General features: G+C 36.5%; 4 protein-coding genes across 8 annotated transcripts; 3 read left to right on the top strand and 1 right to left on the bottom strand.

Moving 5' to 3' along the window:
• Positions 1-1,282: 1,282 nt before the first annotated feature.
• Positions 1,283-7,376, bottom strand: LOC140038883 (CRM-domain containing factor CFM3A, chloroplastic/mitochondrial-like). 2 transcript variants are annotated; one of them, XM_072084442.1, is made up of 10 exons: positions 7,049-7,376; positions 6,238-6,931; positions 4,979-5,477; positions 4,775-4,905; positions 3,429-3,779; positions 3,089-3,245; positions 2,682-2,974; positions 2,271-2,330; positions 2,049-2,141; positions 1,283-1,819 (listed from the first exon to the last, which is right to left on the bottom strand). In XM_072084442.1, the coding sequence occupies exons 1-10, from the start codon at positions 7,156-7,158 to the stop codon at positions 1,667-1,669; spliced, it is 2,541 nt and encodes an 846-aa protein (XP_071940543.1). In that variant the 5' UTR covers positions 7,159-7,376; the 3' UTR covers positions 1,283-1,666. The 2 variants fall into 2 exon arrangements, with proteins under 2 accessions (XP_071940543.1, XP_071940542.1); XM_072084441.1 differs by having other exon boundaries at positions 6,238-7,376.
• A 2,833-nt stretch (positions 7,377-10,209) lies between these two features.
• LOC140038771 (DNA-directed RNA polymerase V subunit 7-like) lies at positions 10,210-10,773 on the top strand. The gene has a single exon (XM_072084039.1). The coding sequence runs from the start codon at positions 10,210-10,212 to the stop codon at positions 10,771-10,773; it is 564 nt and encodes a 187-aa protein (XP_071940140.1).
• Positions 10,774-12,482: 1,709 nt separating this feature from the next.
• On the top strand, positions 12,483-18,826 carry LOC140038882 (phosphatidate cytidylyltransferase 1-like). 4 transcript variants are annotated; one of them, XR_011842394.1, is made up of 13 exons: positions 12,483-12,772; positions 13,025-13,178; positions 13,580-13,833; positions 13,999-14,150; positions 14,622-14,763; positions 15,270-15,426; positions 16,025-16,072; positions 16,175-16,261; positions 16,950-17,078; positions 17,188-17,244; positions 17,953-18,036; positions 18,127-18,308; positions 18,412-18,826. XR_011842394.1 is itself a non-coding variant. In XM_072084440.1 (12 exons), the coding sequence occupies exons 2-12, from the start codon at positions 13,089-13,091 to the stop codon at positions 18,214-18,216; spliced, it is 1,290 nt and encodes a 429-aa protein (XP_071940541.1). In that variant the 5' UTR covers positions 12,483-12,772; positions 13,031-13,088; the 3' UTR covers positions 18,217-18,826. The 4 variants fall into 4 exon arrangements, 2 of the variants coding, with proteins under 2 accessions (XP_071940541.1, XP_071940540.1); XR_011842393.1 differs by having other exon boundaries at positions 18,388-18,826; XM_072084440.1 differs by having other exon boundaries at positions 13,031-13,178; positions 18,127-18,826.
• A 1,086-nt stretch (positions 18,827-19,912) lies between these two features.
• Positions 19,913-20,434, top strand: LOC140038770 (PRA1 family protein E-like). The gene has a single exon (XM_072084038.1). It carries the CDS (start codon positions 19,913-19,915, stop codon positions 20,432-20,434), a length of 522 nt encoding a protein of 173 aa, XP_071940139.1.
• Positions 20,435-22,688: the final 2,254 nt, after the last annotated feature.

Below are 22,688 nucleotides of genomic sequence, written 5' to 3'. Positions count from 1 at the left end.
ACGTTCCCATTCTATTTTAAATGGAAACCATATCTTAACATAATAATTAAATCTTTTTTTCCTCACATTCTCTCCTCAAAAAATCAATCTAAACACATCCAATTCTTGTCATTTCCTTTCTTTCCTACCCCATCAATCCAAACAGTTCCAAAGTACCATCAATCTACTTCAAAAACTATAGATTCGTTTATGCAGCAATCGTGTTAAATAACACATTACTCGGCTCTAATTTTCTTCAATTTTTGCTTGAAGGCCAAGCTGATCTATCTAATCACATCAAACAAATGTTTTGGATTGACAGCGAGTTGAAAGTCGAAACACGGCGCAGCAATATTTATCCACAAATGAACAGTATGGAGGAAAAATATATGGCGTGCAGTCAAGACGCGATTCAACCTACGATCATGTAGTCTAGTAGGGTCAAACACAGATACTGTCTGCATCAATCATTTCATATTAGTTTATTCACAAAACGCAAATGGTCAAAGTACGTCCCCCTGTGCTCGCCCACAATTATACTAACACATCTATTTACTGAAGCACCCAAATTTGAAATTTCAGGTATAGGATTACTGTGAAGTAAACTTACAAATTGTTGCTACTTTACTGAAGATAAGAGCAAAGCATGAGCAAACTGTTTCAATGCAAATATGAAAGCTGGAGCTCACTGGATTTAATTGAGTAATCAAGCAGATTTTCCCTTTTAAATGGGGTAGTACTTACGCAGTTGTTTTACTATTCAATGAATTTTGTAAGTGCTTTTTTTTTTTTTTTTTAGGGATATAAGTAGCGAGTACATGAATTCCATCATTAGTTTTGGTAGTATGTTTTCCTTCAATACATCATTTGAGATGTGATTGGCTCTTCAAGATTTAGAACCCACTTGTAGATTTCTTTTTTACTTCATAATTTGGTTTCATTATTCTTGAAATGTAGGATCAACTTGCAGTTCCTCAAATTTTGGGTAATACTAGTGCCATAATTGCATCTCTTGACAATTCCCGACGTACAGGAAGTCAAATGTCCGGAGGACCACATCTCTCGGTCAACTGTGTTCATTCACATAATGTCAACGCAGATGGTCAAACTTGCATGATTTTTTTTTTTTGGGCATTTTTTTGGCATCATATCGAGAAGTCAGGAGCTTCATGGCAGGGGAATTTGGTTTTCTTGTTGCTTTGCCTACTAAATATGCGTTCAGGGTTTAGGCCTTCATTTGCATCAAAATAATTTAAACAATTTCTTCGCAAGTGTTGCAAATTTAAACACACAGGCAGCGGCATTTTGGTCGCACAATACAAAGAATTTTCATATATTTTGATGTTGCTCAGTGGATTCTTGTGATCTATTAAGTTTATGAAAGTCGATGAAATTTAGATCCAATACAGGGTTATGCACAGCTCAAAAACCATATCATGACTATGAGACTCAATTACTGGCCTGTTGCCAAGACTTTCTTTGGACATGTACAGTTAGCTACAAATAAAATGAATGGAACGATTCAAGGAAGACTACAAGACGCCACGCATCATGGATTGATGAACATAGTTTGTTCGTTGGATAGTAAGGCAACCTGTATGGCTGCTGCTGCCTGTTAGTTTGCCCATCTGCACCTTTGTTCCTCCAATTCCAATGATGCTAACATTGCACTGTTGAATGCCGAGCTCTATGGCTCCACATATTCTGTTTCTGATTCTGATACATCTCCAGTACGATATACAAAATTCCCCGAATGGTGACTACTAAAAGGGTCATCACTTTTGTCTACGAGATCAGTTTCACTGCCATATGTCTCAGGGTATGCGCCATCCTCTTCTTCCTGATCATGGATAGATTTGGAGAAAATTCAAAAACAAGAAAAAACATAACCATCGATGCTAAAGCGGGAAGAAACTGTTCCAATGCCATAGTTGACACTGTGAAGAGGACGATATAACTAATATAATGCAACCTCAGCTTCATCAAAAGCACTATTTTGAAAAATGCATTTCCTATGTGAATGATCACGTTATTCTTCGAATCAAATCTAAGACAGGTTAGTAATTAACCTCACTGTCCTCATCATCCTCGGTGGGATAAGCAGAATCTAATCTGTCATACAGCTCCCCATCCCCTTGGTCCTTCACATTTGCCATTTGTTCCTATATTTGTGCATCGAAAAACCACACCTCGAGTTAAATTAGGAACTGGAAATGATAAATATCGATGAAAAATAGCAAAATGAATCCAAGCTACTCTTTGAGTTGGATAAAACAGATTGGAACCCGTACGATTTCTCCTCTTATCTGCTCCACGTTTGTTTGCAGCCTTGCAATATGCTTCAGGAGAGCCTGTTAGTTACAAGAATGCTCACCAAGTCAAGGGCTTTTATGGCAAAACATGAGGCAAACATGCATAACAAGTTTAAAACGTGCCAAGGGAATAGCATATTGGGAGAAGCATCAGATGAATCAAATTTCATCCACTCCAAATATTAGTGGTGGAGGTGGATAATGGCATACAGTTTAAAGGGTCAAGCAAATATAGCTGTATAAGTATCATATGATTGCATCAGACATAAAGGAGACCCAAAAGGTGCTTTGTGCACAATATTCAAACAATTCAGCAGAGTCAACTTGTTTGCATGACACATACAAGCAGAGAGATATTGTCATGATCAGTGAACACAAAATAAAAGGTACCTGGCGCCTTTGAAGCTCAATAGAGCGAGCCAACGCTTTTCTTTTTGTCAAGAGATTCTTAGGCCTCAGAGTGGAAGGCCTCTTATAGTCCTTACCCCGAAAAACAATTATAGCATAGCCCTTCGATACTTTGTCAACAGAAACCAACAGACCACCACTCTCAGCTTCAAGGGATAATGCAATAGCTTTGACTTCTTCAAAGTTTTTAGCCTTTACAATGATCTTGACCAGTTCGCGGTATTTCCAATGTAAATGCATATTCTCCACAGTACCGTCAAAAACTCCACGTCTACCTGAAGGAGGAGGATTTCACATTTCAATCTGGATGAGAAGCACTTACATCCATAGACAGCAACAAATGCTTTTTGACAATCAAGAATAACAGATATTCTGAAAAATTTTCTTGCCTAGAAGTAGGAATGCTTTCATCCTTAAACCAAGCTTTCTAAACATAAACCTCTCTTCATCAGTAATGCTCTGAAGATCTGCAGCCCGATCTGCCGGATATAAGGTCTCTTCCACCTTTGAGAGAGCTCGTTCAGCTTTACTTATCTTTGTTTCAGCCTGTAAATGAAGTAAATATTAGAAAATGATCTGAGGGGAACTTAGAAGCTTAAAACATGTTAACTGAGAAAAGTATCTGATGCAATTCTTGGTACCGTAAAAAAAATAACAAAGCTATAAGACCAGCAATTCTGATGTAATTCTTAGGATACTAATTCATTAACACTAGAGCTAAGGACTTACAAAAGCAAGCTTTGTTTCGAGCTTTCTGACAAGGTTGGCATGCCTCAGCATTTCTGCTTCTCTCATAACTTTTGCCTTGAGATCATCATCTAGTTTTTTGCCCCATCTAGCATGAGCATCTAATGTTTCTCCAAGAGTACCAGCAGTTCCAGATTCATCACTTATTACCCTACTTGGTGTAACCAAGGCTGATGCCCTCAAGCGTGCATGTTCTTCTTCATCTTGCAATGTCTTAGCCAGTCTCTCCTTTTCCAGCAAAGCTTCAGCAACGTCTGGTGACAAAAAGTTTTTCCCTCTATAAAACACCAAGAAGTCCTTGTTTCTAGAGAGTAGTACTCCCCCTGTCAAACTCTGCTTCCAAACACATTTCCCAAAGTAAATTTCATCATGTTACTCTGATGCTAGTATTCTGGTAGATATTGCAATGAAGAAGAACACTGAAACACATCTGGGTTCTACTTACCTCAAATTGGTTAAATGACACAGTAAACAAAAGTTAGTCCTCATATCAATTCCATTATGTAAGAAACCTCAAAATTATTTCTAAGAAGTGATTATGTCAAACTTTAAATTTCTTAGAATTATTTGGTGCTTATTAGCAACAACTTGACGTTCTTGATGGATACCAATTACATTTACTTGCATCTTTTGTGGTGATATAGGACTTAACAAGCCAAAGTATTCTTCTTTAAAGTGTTAAAGCAGTGACATTTTTTCTCCTCCACTTATCATGATTTTTCATTCCTTCTACTACAATCATTCCCTGTAACTTAAAAATTCCACAGTCCCTATACTGCATAACAGATATCTCTATGAAGATCTAAATGTAACAGTATAGACATACTGCAGAGTTGAATTCATAATTCAACAAGATAAAAGAATAAATTAGAATCCTACTCAATAGATCAGTAATCAAGACAAAAAATGCTCTCGCACAAAGATGTATAAACCCCAGATGTAGTTACCTCGTATCTTCAATTTACATGTCCACATTTAGTTCCAAGAAAGAAAATTAAGCAAGTTATAAGCCTATAAAGTCAAAGACATAGGAAAGCGTGACATTCTAAATAAATGCAAACTGCTCCCAATATCAGCTTCTAAATGGATCAAAATGATGCAAACTATGAGATCTTTTTTCTTTCTTTCTTCAGTTGGACACATATTAATCAATAGCATAATTTGGGTATCACAAAAGGACCCAGCAAAGTAGAAGGCATATGCAAGTTAGAAAAACTGTCCTGGCCCCACCAAAGTTGAAGACCTTTCAGTTTGCTTTGGTTTCATCCTTATTGGTTTAAAAAAAAAAAATCAGGTTGATCATTTTATGGTCAATACCAAGTTCTTACCTTGATATCTTCAGCCATTCTTTCGCTTGTAGTTAGCTGGACACCACGTTTCAGAGCAATTTTTGCAATGGAACTTCTTTCCCAGAGCTTAATCATGGCGACAGCCAGACCTTGGTGTTGCCTGCTTCTGCCTGAAGATGCAAACATTTTAGCTCAAGAAGTCATGTTCATGATAAAATGTTCTTAAACAAGAAGAGTAAGTACCCAGTGCAAAATGCGGAGGTAGCGATCTGGCAAGTCTGCGTAACGCCGTTCCCTCCTTCATTCCAAGGGTAGATCGGACACCGTAGGGAAGTAATCTAAAAGGACGTTGATAACTGGGAATGACACTGGGAAGCAAATCTGCATCCACAGGTAATGGACCAGCTCCTGGCCAATCAGTGTACCTTGGGCCAAGGCCATCTAACAGATTGCCTACCTCATCTTCATACTTGACTTCTGGCAATGATCCAATGCTTCTGTTCTCCCCAGCATCCTTGCTAAAACTTGTTACAGATTCAGGTGTATGCACATTGCTGCAAGGATTGCATTCTAAATGGTCATTGCTATTACTGATGGTAGTAACTGGAGATTGATCATGAGGGATTTCATTTTCCTTATAAATCCTTTTCTTCAATCGTTCAGAAGGAGCTTCATATCCTACACCTCTGTAAAGAGCAACGGAAGTGCCTGATCTCCAGATTACCAACCCACCAGTTTTTCTCTGAACAATCACAAGAGGGGTGAGAACAGTTTGTATCTGAGATTGATAAAAGTACCTAGGTATCCGTTGTTATTACCTATGTAGGGAAAATTTTTGGATTTTATAATCGGATATCTTGCAGAATATAACTCTAATGAAGCTGTGCAATTTAAATAACTTCACCATTGCCAAAAGAGTTGACTGACGATACAACAGACAAGGATATGAAAGTCTCAAATGGGTTAAGCTCAAGTAGGTGATCACTTTCGACATTTAAAGCAAGTTGGTTAAGTGACAAAACATTTTGCAAGAAAAATAGAAAATAGCACTGTATATCTAGATACGTCATCTGCATGGTCAGCATTAGAAGGAAGGATGGGTTACAATTATGCAGTAATCATTCAATCAACAGTCTGATAAAGGAAGAAACCTTACATGCAATAAGTGAGCTACATTGTTTGTATTTTTCTTAGCAAACTCATGGATTTAAGCCTGATTTTCCTAATCTGCAGCTCCTAGAAAAAGCAAGGACTTAAATATCGCGAGGACGAGCAACGTCACCAACAAGTTTATACAGAAAGCTATATATCACATTTTTCGAAATATTGGATTTACTCTATGCACGGCCTAGAGATATATTCATGTATATAAGAGCAAGTGTAAATGACTGCTTCATCTCCATGTAACTTATTGACGATGTATTCGAAGGGACTTATAATATCCCCTAAATAGACAACAAAAGACAGAAGTAAATTTCAAGAAGGTATCATGAAGAACTGACCTCTAAAATTTCATGCATTCGCCTCATATTAAGTGCAGGAGCCCCCTCAACTTTCAGCCTCACAACCTCAGATCCCTTCCACTTCTGATGTATCTTTTCGACAACCTCTTGAGTAACACCAGCACCACCAATCCTCGTCTTATTCTTTATCCGAAGAGCCATGTTCCTCAGCCTCCTAAGCTCAGACTCGGGAAGAGTCAGTTCAGCAAAAGAAGTTTTACTCTTCTGCCTCACTGAATACCTCTCCTTGTCTTTTACCTCGTCCTTCTCCCACGGAAACCTCACTTCTCCATCACTTCCCACCACACTCTCATCCCCAAATGGCGATTTCTCTGAAAACCCACCTCTAGTATTAGGCAAAATCCCTTCTTCAATATAAAATATGTCCTCAATAGACCCTCTCTCAATCACTCTATCCTCCCCTACCTTGTCAGTGACATTATCGACATACCCAAATTTCTTCAATTTTTCAACAATTCTCTCCATTGTAGTACCAGTACCACCACCACTTTCTTCACAATCAGAACTTGAAACCTCCCCGTTATTTCTATAATTCAACACTACCTGAGGCCTTTTAAGTTTCTTATCCTGCTTGTGGGTTTCATTCCATTTATCCAACCAAGAATTCCTAGACAAGCTCACCTCACTAGCGTTTGAACCTTTACTGGCAAAATCCCATTCTTTATTCTTTGTTCTACCATCAAAATCAAAACTTTTATGAGGATTTTGTCGTTGGATTGAGTCTGAATTCATGGTACTCTTATTGGCTATAAAGAAAGCTTGTTTCTTTAATGGAATTGAATAACCATACCTGAGGAATTGCAGGCGGGTTTTAACATGAAGTTTGGATACTGAGCTCTGAAATGAGTCCATGAAGGTAGTAGCTCTTGGATAGAAGTGTTGGATGGGCACTAAGGCCATGGTTGTTGAGGTTTACAAGCAATCAACATGAACAAATTAACACCTATGAATGTACAGAAAATATGAGAAAGAGGGAAATGGAGGTAGAAGGGGTGAGTGCTGAAAGATATACTGAAACGGGGAGATTTTAGCTGGGTTGGGCAGTATTTCGCTACTTTGGCACAACTTTTGTTCACTGATTATTTTGAGTTCAGACTTCTGAGAAAGAGGCCTTGTAATGAGGAGGGTTATTATATTATGGCCTCGAAAAGTAGAAAATTTTCCAATTGTAAGGCCTTGTTGGATGGTTTTTTTGCAAAAAAAAAAAAAAACCCCTTTTTCCATGAATACTTCTTTTACAAATTTTTAATTACTTTTTACCTCGCATGAATCATATTCTAAAAAGTGCTACACTAAAATTTTCCTAAAAACTCTCCGGAAATTACAATCGAAACAACCTGTTAAATTGTTTCAATTTGATCAATAAAAAAAAAATGGATTAGATTTCACCTTTGCTCTGACTGCCAACTTTGATTGTTATGCAAGTATGCAACCCTTACATGAGTTAAAGAGGATTTGTTTACTAACAACAAAAAGTAAGGAACAAAATTTTAGTAATTGCATGTTTTTTTTTCTTGTTTGATTGACTGAGAAATGGAAAATTTTTGGACTTTTCTTTTTCTTTGAGATAGTTATTTTAAATTACTATTGAAATTTTGGATAGATAATACTTGCACAAAAATTATTTGCATGCATTACAAACATAATTTTTAACACTTTTTTTTATTTTCTCAATTATATTTTTATCTCATACACATCATATCATAAAAATGACTATAATAATTATTTCAAATAGACTCCTATCCAATTGTCCAAACACTTGTTTAATTGATCTAGAAATTACTTAGTTTAGAATTTACTTTGACACGAGGTATTGGCATTTAGACTCATGAAACGCATGAATGTTTATAACGTATTATTTTCACTTATCAAGATGACTTGGCCAAAATATGTGGACCTACTGAACCAAAAGTTAAATGATTAAAAGAAAAATTACTAAGAAGGAACAAATTTGTTCATTCGAAGGGTGAAATTGAAAATTTTTCAACGGGTCAATTTGAAATCTTTGGTTACTTCGAGGGCTAAAATCAAATGATTCAACTTGGTCATGATTTCGTGGGACATCCACATCAGAATTAGGCAGTTTACGCTTTTGAGTGTCTTCCTCTATTGTATGCCCCCGATTTCTCTCAAAAGCAATATAAGGCTCACGCCTTTAAGTTCCCGTCACTGAAAACGCCACCTAGCATTTCATGTGGGATACTTTGCCCATGCGCAGCTCAAAACGGTGGAGTTTGAACTTTAAACTTCATCCCTTCCGCTTTTACTTTCTCCTTGAGCTCAAAAATTTCAAGAATCATTTTCCGAAGAAACCTTCAAGCTGGTCCAAGAATAATTTTCTGCTCAGGTGAAGCTTAAAAACCCTTTTGTTTTTTATTTGATTTTGTATTTTATATAACATATTTCTCTGTATTTATCACTTTGAGATGATAAAGTTTGCATTTTTTATATTCAGGGCTCTCATTCATTTTCATAATTCTTTGGTAGTTTTGGCTTTCTGGGTTTGCTGCAATATAATGTTTGATTTTCTTGGATTATACTGGTCTGACAATGCAAGACAGTAATTATCTGGGGTTATTTACTAGAATTTTGATATTTATGTGGAAATTAGAAAAAAATTGGTAGTTTTTTTTGGGAAAGCGATTTCTGAAGTTGATTGTAAAGTCCCTTTTTCAGTAATTGATTTCTTCTTTCTTTCCTGATTCTGCTTTATCTCTTGTTCCTCTTATTCGATTCTTCCTCTTTTAATAGAGCAGAAGGTTACAAAGAAGTTAAGTTGTGTGTGTTTCTCATATAAGAAATTGTTAAAATTCAAAAAAGTATTCAGTTGAAAAGAAACTGTTAGGTTGGCGTATCAGAGCAAATGGCGTAGGAAGTGAGCCAACACCTGCTTAGATTGTATTACTTGCTCTTTGACTCCTACTCAATGTTCATTATTTCAAAGGTATAGTATCAGCTACTTGAGTTCAGATTGGATTGCCTGGGGATCTAAATGAAGCAAGGAAGAAAGACAAATTCAGCTTTGAAAATTTGGTAGCTAATAGATTGGATATGGCTAATGTTGCTTTCTGATGAGAATTAGGGAATGGAACAAGGAGGAAAAGGGAACTCGTGCGGTGGCCATGGCATTTAGCGGTTATTTTTGAATTTGCAAAACTTGTAAGATTTGGCAAAAGAAGTGGTTTGACAGTCTCATTTTTTGTTTTTCACATTTTACACATATGTGCATTTTGTTGGAAAATGAAAAACTTCTGTTGTATTTGTATATTTTGGGCCAGTATGCTATCCTATTTGATTGATACGCTTTTGTGAGATACTTTTCTACAGTTTCTAGAATAGTTTAATGGTGGTGTCTTTTCTATAAACTTTTTCATTGGTGTCGACTATATATGTAAAGCCTAACCATGATTTAGGCATAATGAGATGATTGAGTTGTGCGCCACATAGCTTACCAATCGTCTGTTGTTCAGTGTTGGTATATAGACTACTTTCTGGCTCTCATTTACTTTGGTTCCCTACCTCCCATGAAGTCATGCTATGATTGTACATGATCTTTGATCACTTTTTACCTCAATTGACAGGATAGGCAGTTTACTTCAAGTTGAATATGTAGCCTATTCACGTTAACATTGCTTAAGCTCGGTTTAATGGCTAGGATAATAACAGAGGAAATCAGGGAGTAGTTATGGTCTTCCTTGATGCAAGGTTAAAACTTGGTTCATCAACTTCAGGAATCCACCTTCTAGTACTTTTCATAAAGTCTGTGCAGGGTACTTTTTTTTTTTAAAAGATAATTCTTAAATTGTGCTAGCCGAAATGGGTATACTCCTTTATATCTGAACTTTTCTTGATTAATATCATGAGATCTAGTTTTAAGTTTTAACTGATTAATGAGAAAAAGTAAACCAGATTACTAAGTGATTGTTTCTACAACTTCACTAGGGCTTGACTATGCTGTGCGAAGTGGAATGTGTTTTTAAGGTGCTCTTTCCTGTCAACAGCCTAAATAAAAGTGGGCTTGTTGCAAAAAGCCAGATTGCAGCACGCCTTTTGTATCAACTGTCAAATATCAGGGTCACAGAAGAATGTGGTTACTTTCTTGCAGTGACTGAACTGAGGAGCATAGGCAGAGGAGTTCCAGATGAATCTTCAACATATGTTCTCTTTCCAGTGACCTTTTGTTGCCGCACCTTCTTACCCAAGAGAGGTGAAGTAATGATTGGCACTGTTTATTATATACATGAACGTGGAGTCTTTCTCAAATGTGGACCTATGAATTTTATTTACCTCTCGCGTCTAAAGATGCCAAACTATAATTTCATTGATGGGGTTAATCCATTCTTCTTGAGCAATGACCTTTCCCGAATTGAGAAGGATTGCGTCATCCGTTTTATGGTTTTTGCTGTTCGATGGAATAATCGGGACAGGGCTAGGCATTTCCATATTCTTGCTACAATTGATGATGCTTCTCTTGGACCAGTTCAATTGGCAGGATCTGAAGGATTGGACTTGTAAAATCCCTGAAAACATAACTTTCTCACGTATGTCTTTATTGTCATTGCAGGTTACTGTTGATGAATGTATTTTCTTGTAGTTTAGTGAAGGCTTTAGAAATGCTGTGATTGTTGATGCTTTGCTCAACTTGTACTTAGGAAGAGCTTAGTTCATGACAAGTGGAAAAGCTTTATACTTGTTGTATATGTGTAATGAAGATGAATTTGAAATTCAAAAGTTTTGAACATTAATAATGTTTTCCCTTTAACCTGTGTGGAAAATGGAATTTCCATGTATTCCAACTTTTTGACAATTATCAAAGTGAAAACTGCACTCAAACTATGTAGACTTGTTTAGTCCTAGGGACTCAAAATGGTGCATTTCTGTCACTAATGCATGGGCCTGCCAAGTTGGGGTTTAGGGCCCCAGTTTTGCTGCCAAAGCTTAGAAATGATCCATGGTTTGACAGCAATGGGCAATCAAGATGTGAAATTATTCCATCAATGGTGAATGTTTCATCAGTGTCCTGTACAAGCATGAAGATTTCTTAATAGTACTCGGTAGCTCCAAATGGTTGTCACTGTGAAGGGTTACTAGTACAGAGATGGCAGAGTACGCATCAAAAATAATCAAGAAAAATGTCCAATAATAAGTTATTTTGGTGTCAAAGAAAGCAAATAACAGGGTAGAACTGTATTTGAGTTGCAGGTTTTTTCTTATTTATTTTTGAGAACTTGCTCTGGGCAGCATCAGCAGTGTTCTTGATGTAAGGTAGTTCATAATTCATACACAGCTGGATAGTTTTGTCTGAGAAACTGCAGTCCACAGTTTCTTTGATCTCACCATATTAGATTCTAATAAAACATATGACAAGGGCATAATTCCTTATGAAAAGACAATGGCCAAGTAAGATATATTCCCTCTTTTGAGGGTATTTGATAACCTTTATGAAGTAAACCTAGTAAAATAAGATAGAAATCCAACATAGAGATGTCTGATTAAGCAACACTACAAAGGTATAATCTCCCGTGACATATGTAACAATGCACAGATCCCAACTCCACTTTCCATGCAATGTATAGATTGGGAATTTGGCATGGCTCATAAATTTAATTTTTCTTAAAAAATTAGGAAAATGAGAAGTATTTGAGTTATCCATTGATCTTTATGAGTCTTCTAATTTTAAAATTTTTTTTTTTAGCAAGAGAGATATGAGATTTAAGAAGCACGAAAAAAGGGTAGAGAGGAAGAGAATTAGAGCTCAGGACCTAATCTTCTAAATTTTCTTTCATGGAAATACCTCAATTTCTAGTTTAAGCTGATATATTAGTATCCAAAATATACTAATTTCAAATGTGACCATTAACTAACCTATTATTAATTATTGGTAAAAATTTTCAATTTCATCTTCAAGAAAAATAAATTTTGTAAAAGAGACAAAAGTGGTAGACTACATTTCTCATATATAAAATATAGGGCAGTGGCTTTAATAAGATCTTAATTCAACTACATACTTGAGTTTGAAGTTTTCGAATTAAATCAAGCTTTAAAATAAACCCTAATGTCCATAAAAAAAAATAAAGGGAAAAGCCTTGAGAGAAGAAGAAAATGCTCAAAACAAGACACAAGAAACAAGAAACAAAAAAAAAAATCAATAAATAAAGGGAAAGAAAGAAGAGGTTGTAGTTGAATGAGGTTCAAGAGATTGTTACATGGATAATTGTGGCAATCAAAAGACAATCCCTCCATATTCTTCTTAATTTTGGTAATTCTCCCCACTTTTCTAGACGTCTTCCCAATTATATCCCCCAACTCCCCCCTTCCATTTTATAAAACCAACTTCTCCCAATTATTATCCACCGAACCACTCCATCCTTCCTCAAAATCCTCACTGGCACTCCTCTCCTCTCCGCAGCGCCTCCACCTTCCACCTCCTCTCCGCCGGGCTCCCCTTGCAGCCTCCTGAACCATCATACTTCCTAAGCGCAACCACCCCCACCCCTCTTGCTCTCATTCACAGGTCAGATCTCCTTACAGAATCCCACGTTCTTATGGTAGAAAAAAAGTAGGAAAATTTTATGTGTTTTATGAATTGGTTACTTTTATTTTTTTACGCATCTTTAGTGTTTCTTGATGATCTTTTATATTGCTTTGCTTAACTTATATGCTTCAGGGCCTAACTTTTGACTGTCAATTATCAGAAACATTCAGTCTTGCTTTTGTTTATTGGAAAATTTTCCAGCTTTAAATAATTTGTCTTTTTTTTGGTTAGTTTCAGTTGGGTTTTGGATGTTTGTATGTTTGGTGGTACTAGTGAGGTAAAAAGTTAGGAAAAGATGGAGAAAGATATGCAGAAGGATAGCGGTTCAGGCGCCCCTGGAACGCCTGGTGGTGGCCGGCTGCGTCGTCGTAGAGGTTCAAATGAGGTGAACTCCTTGTTGCTTTTGGGTCCAATTTGAACTTTATTTATGCATTTTGATTTAAGGTGGTTTTTTGGTACTTTGCATCCAATTTGAACTGTAATTTATGTGATTTGATTATTTGTAGGGACAGTTGTTTTCATTTTCCTGATACCCTGGAAATCTTTTCAGCATTAATGTGTCGATAATGCTATTTTTAAGGCTCTAAATGAGTTAATCTTTTGAAGTTACTCCTCTTAATGACTGTTGATTAATATAATCATTGATAATAAGTGAGCTAGTTAGGAAGTTTGTGATGATTAGCTATGTGCAAACTTAAGGGAAAAATTGGTTATTTTGAGTGGGTTACTGCTGAAATTAAGGTTTAGAAATGATTCCTTAGATTTCCAAGTCTTTTTTAATTGTAGGTTCCTCCTGAGGTTGCTAAAGTGAATGGAAATCATTTACTTGTTCATGATCGAAACAAATACAAGTCGATGTTGATCCGGATGTACTCAACAGTATGGATGATTGGGGGCTTTGTCTTCGTAATATATATGGGTCATCTTTATATTTGGGCCATGGTAGTAGTGATCCAAATTTTCATGGCGAAAGAGCTGTTTAATCTTCTCAGGCGAGCACATGAAGATAAGCAACTTCCAGGCTTCCGACTATTAAATTGGTAAGTGAAAGCTGCTTCTCAGAGTCTGTGGAGTCAAGCTTCCTTTGCTTCCGGGAAGGTTATTACTTTGGGGAGTGTAGCTGTTGCTGAAGAACTCTTAGAATTCGGTTAAAGTAGCAATATGACTTGATGCTATCTAAGTCACGTTGTCTTTATTGTTGGCAGGCATTTCTTTTTCACAGCAATGCTTTTTGGGTATGGCCGTATCCTAAATCAAAGACTCGTGAATACTGTTTTTCAAGACAAGTTCTTGTACAAGCTTGTGAGCGAATTTATCAAGTATCATATGGTGACTTGTTATTTCTTGTATATTGCAGGTTTGTGGTGTCTGATCTCTAGTTTACATTCATTTCTTGGTTTTTAGGAACTCTTATTTTAAGCAGCCTCTCCTTTAAGTACTTATGTTAAGAATGCATACCACTCTGTTTGATGATCATATAGTTTGATTATTTCTCGATCAAATTGTCTAACTTTATTTCTTGTGACTAGAAATGTAGTTTTCATTCAAGAGTTTCTTTTTTGAAAATTTTAGCATCTGGCTATCCTTGCTTTATCTACCAGGAATTCATGATAGTTGTTATTTTACCAATTTTTATGTTGTAAAAGGAATTTTGCTCCTGGAAAGGGACTTTTGCATTCTTTATGCTTGCTTTGTCCATTTTATGTAGCAAGGATTCTTTGTGAGTTGCTAATGATGCAATAACAAGAAACTTGTTTAAGTTTTGAAAAAGAAGGTGCTTGATAGTTAGATTGACTGCGATTCTTTTTCCTTTTCTTATTTGCATCAGGTTTCATGTGGTTTATTCTTACTCTTAAGAAGAAGATGTACAAGTATCAGTTTGGCCAGTATGCATGGACCCACATGATTCTGATTGTGGTCTTTACACAGTCTTCCTTCACTGTGGCCAATATTTTTGAGGGAATTTTCTGGTAACACAGCTTAAGTACTTTCTTTAACTGTTTCCCATGTTGGTTGCTAGTTTGTGAAGTGTATGTTGCATGTGCTTTTTGATGTCGTATTCTTGCTCTCTCTCTCTCTCTCTCTTCTTCTTCTTCTCTATCCTCTCTCCCTCTCTCTCTCTACTCTCTCTCTCATACCCCATGCAAATACACGCGTGCACACACACACACACAACAAGGTCTCCTCTCCGATAGGTCTCTTTTCATCTGTATCACAATTCAATATGTTTTGACATGTTGTAAAGTTGCAAACCAAAGATGTCTTGTTTTTGCTTTGATGTAATTTAACTAGCAGTCAGATAATTTCCTTAGTATGCAGTTTCTTTACTCCATTATTTTCTAGACCACTGTTTTCATTTAACTTTAAACTTGGAAGGCTTGTAAAACAGTAGCCTCATGTGAACATTATACCTGATTTTTAAATGATAAAGTTTGGATGTTGATAAAGAACTTGAAGACAATTAGCCATTTTGCAGGTTCCTTCTTCCAGCATCACTTATTGTCATCAATGACATCGCTGCTTATTTGGTTGGGTTTTTCTTTGGAAGAACTCCTTTGATCAAGTTGTCTCCGAAGAAGACTTGGGAAGGCTTCATAGGAGCATCTGTTACGACTATTATCTCTGCCTTTGTGGTGAGCAGTCTACCCATTATTTGCAATTGTTCGCAGTTTTCACGTCTCCTTGAGCTGTTTTGACATTACATTTTTGTGCAGTACTGTATGTCTGTGATTGTTGCAGGAATCCTGGAGTTAGGTTTTAAATTCTTTTAATTTTTCGGAATCGCAATATCCGAGTTTCCTGAAGGGTCTGTTTTTTAACATATTTAGATGCTTGATGGTGTAGTTTGAAAAAGTTTGGGTTGAAAGAGTGTGGTTGATTTCATTTCATATACTTCTACTTAGGAACTGTTCTTTTGTGGATTTATATGGTACTTCTCAAAATACTGTGGCAATAACATTGTTTGTGCTTTGTTTTCTTGTTGAACTTTTGCCTCAAGTAAATAAGAGAAAATTTGAAATGCTGAATCAAGTGCAGTTGTGATGTTAGTAGTAGGAATTGTGGTTGTACTTGTGTATCAGTATCTCCATTATTTATTTTGGATGTGAAGATTGACTTTGAGAATATTTCAATCAGTAGGATGAAGTTTGTGATTAATATGATTCTGAGTATTGATATCTATTGTTTGCTTAATTGTGTGCTAATGAGGTAATCTTGACTTTGTTTTTGCAGCTTGCAAACTTCTTTGGTCGTTTTCAGTGGCTTACGTGTCCTAGGAAGGTGACCATATATGCCTATTTTGTTGAAGTTTTCATTTAGGTTGATGTGCCTGCCAGCTTTTAAGAAACTGGATTACAAGTACTTGAGATGACTCACATGCAGGATTTGTCCATGGGCTGGCTTAACTGTGATCCTGGTCCTCTATTTAGACCAGAAAATTACGCTCTACCAGAATGGGTTCCTCAATGGGTATGTTGGACGTTCTTTTCTTTCCACTTTAATTACCTGAACATACAAGATTTGGGTGTACTTTCATGTTTTTCTTCCAGGTCTCAGCAATGGGGCGTACTATACCTAAAATTAGTTGGTTTCAATCCTTTTTTCCCCTCCTAATTGCTTCAATTTATTGACTACTTTGTGTTACACTTTTGAAATTGTGATGCTAAGCCTTGAAACATGGTGCCATTCTTCATTGTCTATCTGAAAAGGCAGTTGCTATGTTGTTTTGAGTTGAATTGAATCCTCAAAATTGCACTTTGATACTATAAACATGAAAAGTATGATTACATTCTAAGAGAGGAGATGTGAATGATAAACAAATTGTTTTAGTTAGAAGGTATATACTGTAGAGAGCAGGGGAGAAATTGAAGAAAAGATAAGCATACGCATGAGGCCTAATGTTGCTTTAGACATATCAGCTCACCTGCAAAACCCTTTTATCCTTAGTGAGGATCCAATACTTTGTAAGTATAGCATTGCTCTTGGAAAAATGTGTTACAGCTAATAGTATCAGTGCATGTTTAATAACCAACAACTCCCAGATTCTGTGGTTCTACAGGCTACCATACAATGTCGGTTGTACAAATATTTTCTTGCATCTCATGTTTTGGTCCTAAAATATTCTTGAAACAAACAATGAATATCTGTCCTTTTGCAGTTCCCTTGGAGAGAGTTCCAAGTATTGCCAGTACAGTTGCATGCTTTGTGCCTTGGATTATTTGCTTCAATTATTGCACCTTTTGGAGGGTTCTTTGCAAGTGGCTTCAAAAGAGCTTTCAAGATTAAGGTTCTGTAACCATATTATCTCTCAAGTTCTGAAACTATACTTGTGAATTTGTGTGATAAGTCAGTTTATCTTATTCAGACTTGTATTCTCTTACTCTCTTCCGCTGCAGGATTTTGGTGATAGTATTCCGGGACATGGTGGAATCACTGACAGAATGGATTGTCAGGTACATCAAGCCTATAAGATAATTTCAGAATAAATATTAGTCTACTTTTTTATGCATTATTGTGGAAAAACCTTTAGCTGTGGGGATTTAGTTGGTTAATTTGGTTAAGTTGCTCCTGTAATGTCTGCAGTTGTTGATAACTTGGTAGTATCTTTCTGTGCGATACATTCTGCAGTTAAATGAATGGTTAAAACTCTTACATCGGAGCATTATATATTTTGAAACCGTAGAACTGGTATAAGGGTTCATGGTAGTAAATTGTAAATGGAGGATTGCTGTCCCAACTTTTGAGACTATCGATACTTTTCTTGAGTTGATCTACTTTTGAGCTGGTACTAATAGGTGCAGGACATCGAGCATTCTATGTGTTTTGGCCAGGGACAGGCTAATAGGACAAAAATGTAAAGGAAAAAGTCTGTATTCCTTTAAAATGTAGATAATCAGTTGTATGTACGAACTAGAAAATAATCAGGCTAGTTTAGACTCTGCTAGAATTTGTGTGCATTTAGTAATTTATTTTGCTTTCTCCTTGATTTGTAAGTTTAAAAATTGGAGAAATGGAATAAACTTCAATTTTATTTGTCTCTAGCTGTAATTAACACACTCTCATGCACGTAATATGTGTAGTTATTTGAATCATCCGTAAAATCTTAATTAGTTCGTGCATATCCGCTGGTATGATATATGTGAAGAGATATCTGTATGCAGATGGTGATGGCCGTTTTTGCTTACATCTATCATCAGTCATTTGTGGTGCCTCAGAGCATATCAATTGAGACGATCTTGGATCAGGTAAAAAGATAACATGATATGCTACTCTTTGTTCAATGAATCTATTTACTCAGAATTGTAATAATGCTTTTCTTTATGCTTGCGTTGTAGATACTAATGAACCTCACATTTGAAGAGCAGCGAGCTTTGTACATGAAACTTGAACAGATCATCCAGGAGAGGCTGACAGGGGAATCTTAAATGTGCACATCGGCCCCTTGTAATTTATGCAGCCCTCACTTGAGCACGTGATGCGCATGTTATCCTTGCTGTAACCTTTTCATGAGCAGCAGGTGTTTCTCATTGCACGCAACTTTTGCATGCTGTATAGTGCTTAACTCCTAAATTTAGTCCAGCTTATCATATTTGCAGTCTTTTATCTACTTCGACTAACAGTCTGAGTGAAGAAGCATCTCATCATGGGACATCGAGTAGGATGCACGTCTTTGCCTACTGGAAGGCTGCTCAAGGATAACTAGACTTTTTTTTTTTTTGACTGGTCTGGAAATGGGTGATTTTGTACCATAAGACACGATATGCGTGTTGCAGTTACTGGGATCAGTATTTAGATTTTTGGTGGCATCTGCATGTAACTGAGTGTCACTTACACTTGGAGGGATGATTTCGATTATTATGCCCAGGCATGCCATTAGTGTGGTTAAAGCATACAATTAGAATGCATGTATGCTGGTCGTGCTAACAAGTAGCTTGCTGATATTTCGGGGTTGGTTAAGGTTTCTTGTATTCTATGATCAGGTAGGGGACAATGTATGTTGGTTCTGCAATGCAAGACCTGTTTGTAAGCTCGAAATCTTGTGTCAGATGTATCTATTATGCTTCTTCCTTTTGGCTCTCTCCTTCTCCGACTCTCTCCCACGCACAGGGTACAGGCACAAATGCAAGGACAACTCCAAAACTTTCGTAGGCAATCCATCTTATCTTAGTACCTTGTTTTTGATTAAATGGGAGATAGAAAAGGAAAGAGTGGTCAGAAAGTTCAAAGCTGTATTATGGAAACTCGTATGCTTGAATTTGTCTGCCATTCCCCACCATTCAAAAAAAAAAAAAAAAAAGGTTCAAGGATCTTAAGTCAAGCTTGTTTAACCTTCATTCTGGGATTTGCTCGTGTGCATAACAAATATCAGAGATGTTGACTTGCATGGAATTATTAGTGTTACATAATTGTGGTTTGATGTCTGTTTATGTTTATCATAAAGAAGCAGCAAAAAAAAAAAAGCTGAAATTAGTTCCGCAAACGCATTGTGTTAAAGAAATGGTATTGAACATCTTGACAAGGATGAAACGAGGAGGTGGTGGTGTTCATGGGTCCTTTTAGCTCTCAAGTTTTAATTTTTTTGAGTGAGTGAATGTAGGAGGGGCAATCAATATAAAGCCTATGTGATAGTGCGTATATGCACTTATTGAGAAAATCATTTGAAAAATTTATAGTAGTCTGAAATTAATACTGTTTTAATTACTTTAAAATAATATCAAATAAACGATTTAGAGGTTTTGAATTCAAATTTTCTTTTTCTCGCTCCTTAAATTTCACCTTTACTTCTTCCTTGTTAGGAATTTTTTTCTTTTAAAGAGTAAACTATTGGAGTTATATATTTTCATTTTTTGACTTTAAAAATCCAATGATTCTCATTTCATTTTTTTTTTTTTGGCTTTGTGAAAGGGAGTAATATGTGAGGTGATAGGATTACAATATAGTGAAACCACGCCTTTGACCTAGTAGGATTTCGTAGCCCAAGTCCAAAATTCCTCCCCCAATTCTCAGTAATTACTCAAAAAGCATATCAATAAAAAATCTTAAAAATCCAAAGAGGAACAGAACTTTGGACTTTGGACTTTGGAGTCTCGTCTCAACCAGCAAAAAAAAATCCGACCACCGATGTCCTCCCCAGCACAACCAACCGCCGCCACGCAACTCCGCCAACGCCTCCGTCCATGGGCCCAATTTTTTAGCCTATCCACCTTCAGTCTCCCAATCTCCCTCTCCGACACCACCTACCGGATCAACCAAAACCTCCGCTTCTTCTTCCCAAACTACACTCTCCTCGTCCTATTAGTCCTCTTCCTCAGCCTAATCTACCACCCTCTTTCCCTCATCATCTTCCTCGTCATCTTCGCCGGATGGCTCTTTCTCTACTTCTCCAGAAACCCTGATGACCCATTGATCATCTTGAACTTTGAAATAAGTGATAAGATTGTTTTGGGGCTTCTGGGCTTGGTTACTTTGGTTGCCCTAATTTTTGCTAAGGTCTGGCTGAACGTCGTCGTATCAGTGGTGATTGGAGTGGTGATTGTCTGCTTACATGGTGCATTGAGAGCTCCCGAGGAGGATTTGGAGTCTCCTTATGGGTCTTTGCTTTCTGATGTAACTAGCCCATCAGGAGACTATACTATGGTTTAGGATTTCAATTGATGAAAGTTCTACTTGATCAAATTTTCTGGGTTTGGATTATTTTGGAATATATCAGCAGGGATTTATGGAAAGGATAGTAATTTTTAGAATGTTAAATTCTGGATTTTGTATTTCCTGTTTTAAGCTTTTGTAGTTGTATTTCTTCCGATGAAAAATGATTTGGATTGAAGAATAATATTTGACTGTCTTTCTTCATATATTGTTTCGATTTTCATGATGAGTCTGGATTAAAAGTGTTTTGCTGTTCATTTTTTTTTTCTCTCTGTTGCAAATTTTAAGCATAGAATGATTGCTATTGGAAATTCAAGCATGGTTTTGATTGCTACAGCTGCTAATCTTGTGATTCTGGATTAAAAGTGTCTTAGCTTTTTGATTTCGATGAATAGAAGTCAGTAATTGATCTTCTTTCTCGTGTTGGTTTTGTATTATTTACTCATTTGAGATATACTTTCATCTGCCTTCTGGTGAATCCTGTCATGCAAAACTGTGAATGGATGGTAGTTTGCACAGTCTATGCACTGTTCAAGTTACTTTTTCCCGATTCTAAAGTCTGACTTTGCAGGATAACGTTGGTGTATAATTCATGGTTTTAATCTTATGTTGGCTGCAGTGTTTCTGTTGGATAATTTTGTTTAATGATTTCACACGCTTTGGTGATTGTTTGGTGATTGTGAGTTTCTTTTTCTTTTATTGGGATGATTGTGTTACACGCAGTGTGGATGGCTTTTGGTATCTCAAGCTTCTACACATGAAACGGGGCTGTTTGCTAGATTAAAATGATGTAATTATCTATGCTTAAGATTTATCAGGGTGGACTGATTTCAATGGGAGCTAAGGTTTGCTCAGAACTCAACTTCTGGATAATAGCAAACAGATTATGCCCTTTTTCTCTGTTTTTAAATTGCACGTTCATCATATTTCATGACAAAACTGGGAGTGCGCTGCTTTTCTCATAAAGTCTGGATTGCCTAAGCTAAGTTTGCGTGAAATGTTATTCGTATTTTCTAAGCACTACTCTGGTTTTACATAATGCAAACAGACTTTGTATGTGAAGTTTGGAGTGCAGTTCAATTTTCACGGTGCCTCGACTAGATAGTTGAGAACAAGCTTTTAGTTCTGATTCATATGTGCGTACAATGCATGTTCGATTTTCATGTTTGGAGTCATTCAACATTCTGATGTTCTGATTGTGGGCTTTTATTATGCTAGAATCTGGTATGTTTTACCTGATGTTTGTTTCCTGATTTTATGTGATGGAAAAAAGTGGATTGCTTATTCTTATAGCGTGACAGAAAGTTGTTGATTGCTGTAAGATTACCAGGTAATGAAGGAAAGTTCTATCGTGTATTTTTTTTTTCTTGACGTATTTGTATAAGATATTTTTTTTGGGTGGTCGGGAATATTACGAGTTGTGCCTCAGAAATAATGGCGAACAGCCCTAATGGAGAAAATTGATGCGAAACTTTAAAAGGTAGCAGGGTGTGTGCATGAATACTGAGCTTTATTTAGATGAGATTCTTTAAATTAGTGGTAAAAAAGCAGAAAATGTAGTTGTTTCCCTTCAAATGCCACAACTTTTGATTGTTATACCATTCGAACTTATGTCACCAAAAAAATTCCATTCTCATTTCCTTTGATTCTGATAATCTTACTACTTGTTTATTACAAATAATAAACAGTTGTTGAACTAAGGGCTCTGTTTCATTTTGATTCAAAGGAACGAAAGCGCGGAATTGAAATAACTCATTAAGAACGCTTTTTAAAAGATTACGCGGCACGATTTGGCCGAATAAACCCTGATGGAATAAACCCTGATTCAGCAGCTTGGAGTACTAAAACTAGTTTACATAAATGACAAAAGAACTTCACTAATCTATCAATTAAGTCGAATTAAGTGTCAACTGAACAGGCAATCCACACATAAACGTACGAAACAGAGAGTAAAACCGGCTGATTGTCCCCTATCGCAGTAGCTTAATTTGGTGCAAGCTACGCAGAATAATTCCAAAAGCAAACTATTATCCTTCTTTTTATTTGGTGCAACTTCATAACCCAAAATGACAAATGAAACGAATACATGCTCAGCACTGATGAAAGAAAAGAATTCTTGATTGGCAAGAGGAAAGAAACAGGAGAAGAAAAGCTTTTTCTCCAAGGACCGTCTTTTATAAAAGTGACGACTCCTTCAGAAAGAAAATCTTTTGGTGGTAAGTACTCATTTAACACAATGATTTCCTAAGAA

The sequence above is a fragment of the Coffea arabica genome, chromosome 3e (assembly GCF_036785885.1).
Source record: "Coffea arabica cultivar ET-39 chromosome 3e, Coffea Arabica ET-39 HiFi, whole genome shotgun sequence".
Taxonomy (NCBI): domain Eukaryota; kingdom Viridiplantae; phylum Streptophyta; class Magnoliopsida; order Gentianales; family Rubiaceae; genus Coffea; species Coffea arabica.
Note: the sequence above shows the minus strand (reverse complement) of the source record. Positions and strands in the feature narration are given on the sequence as shown.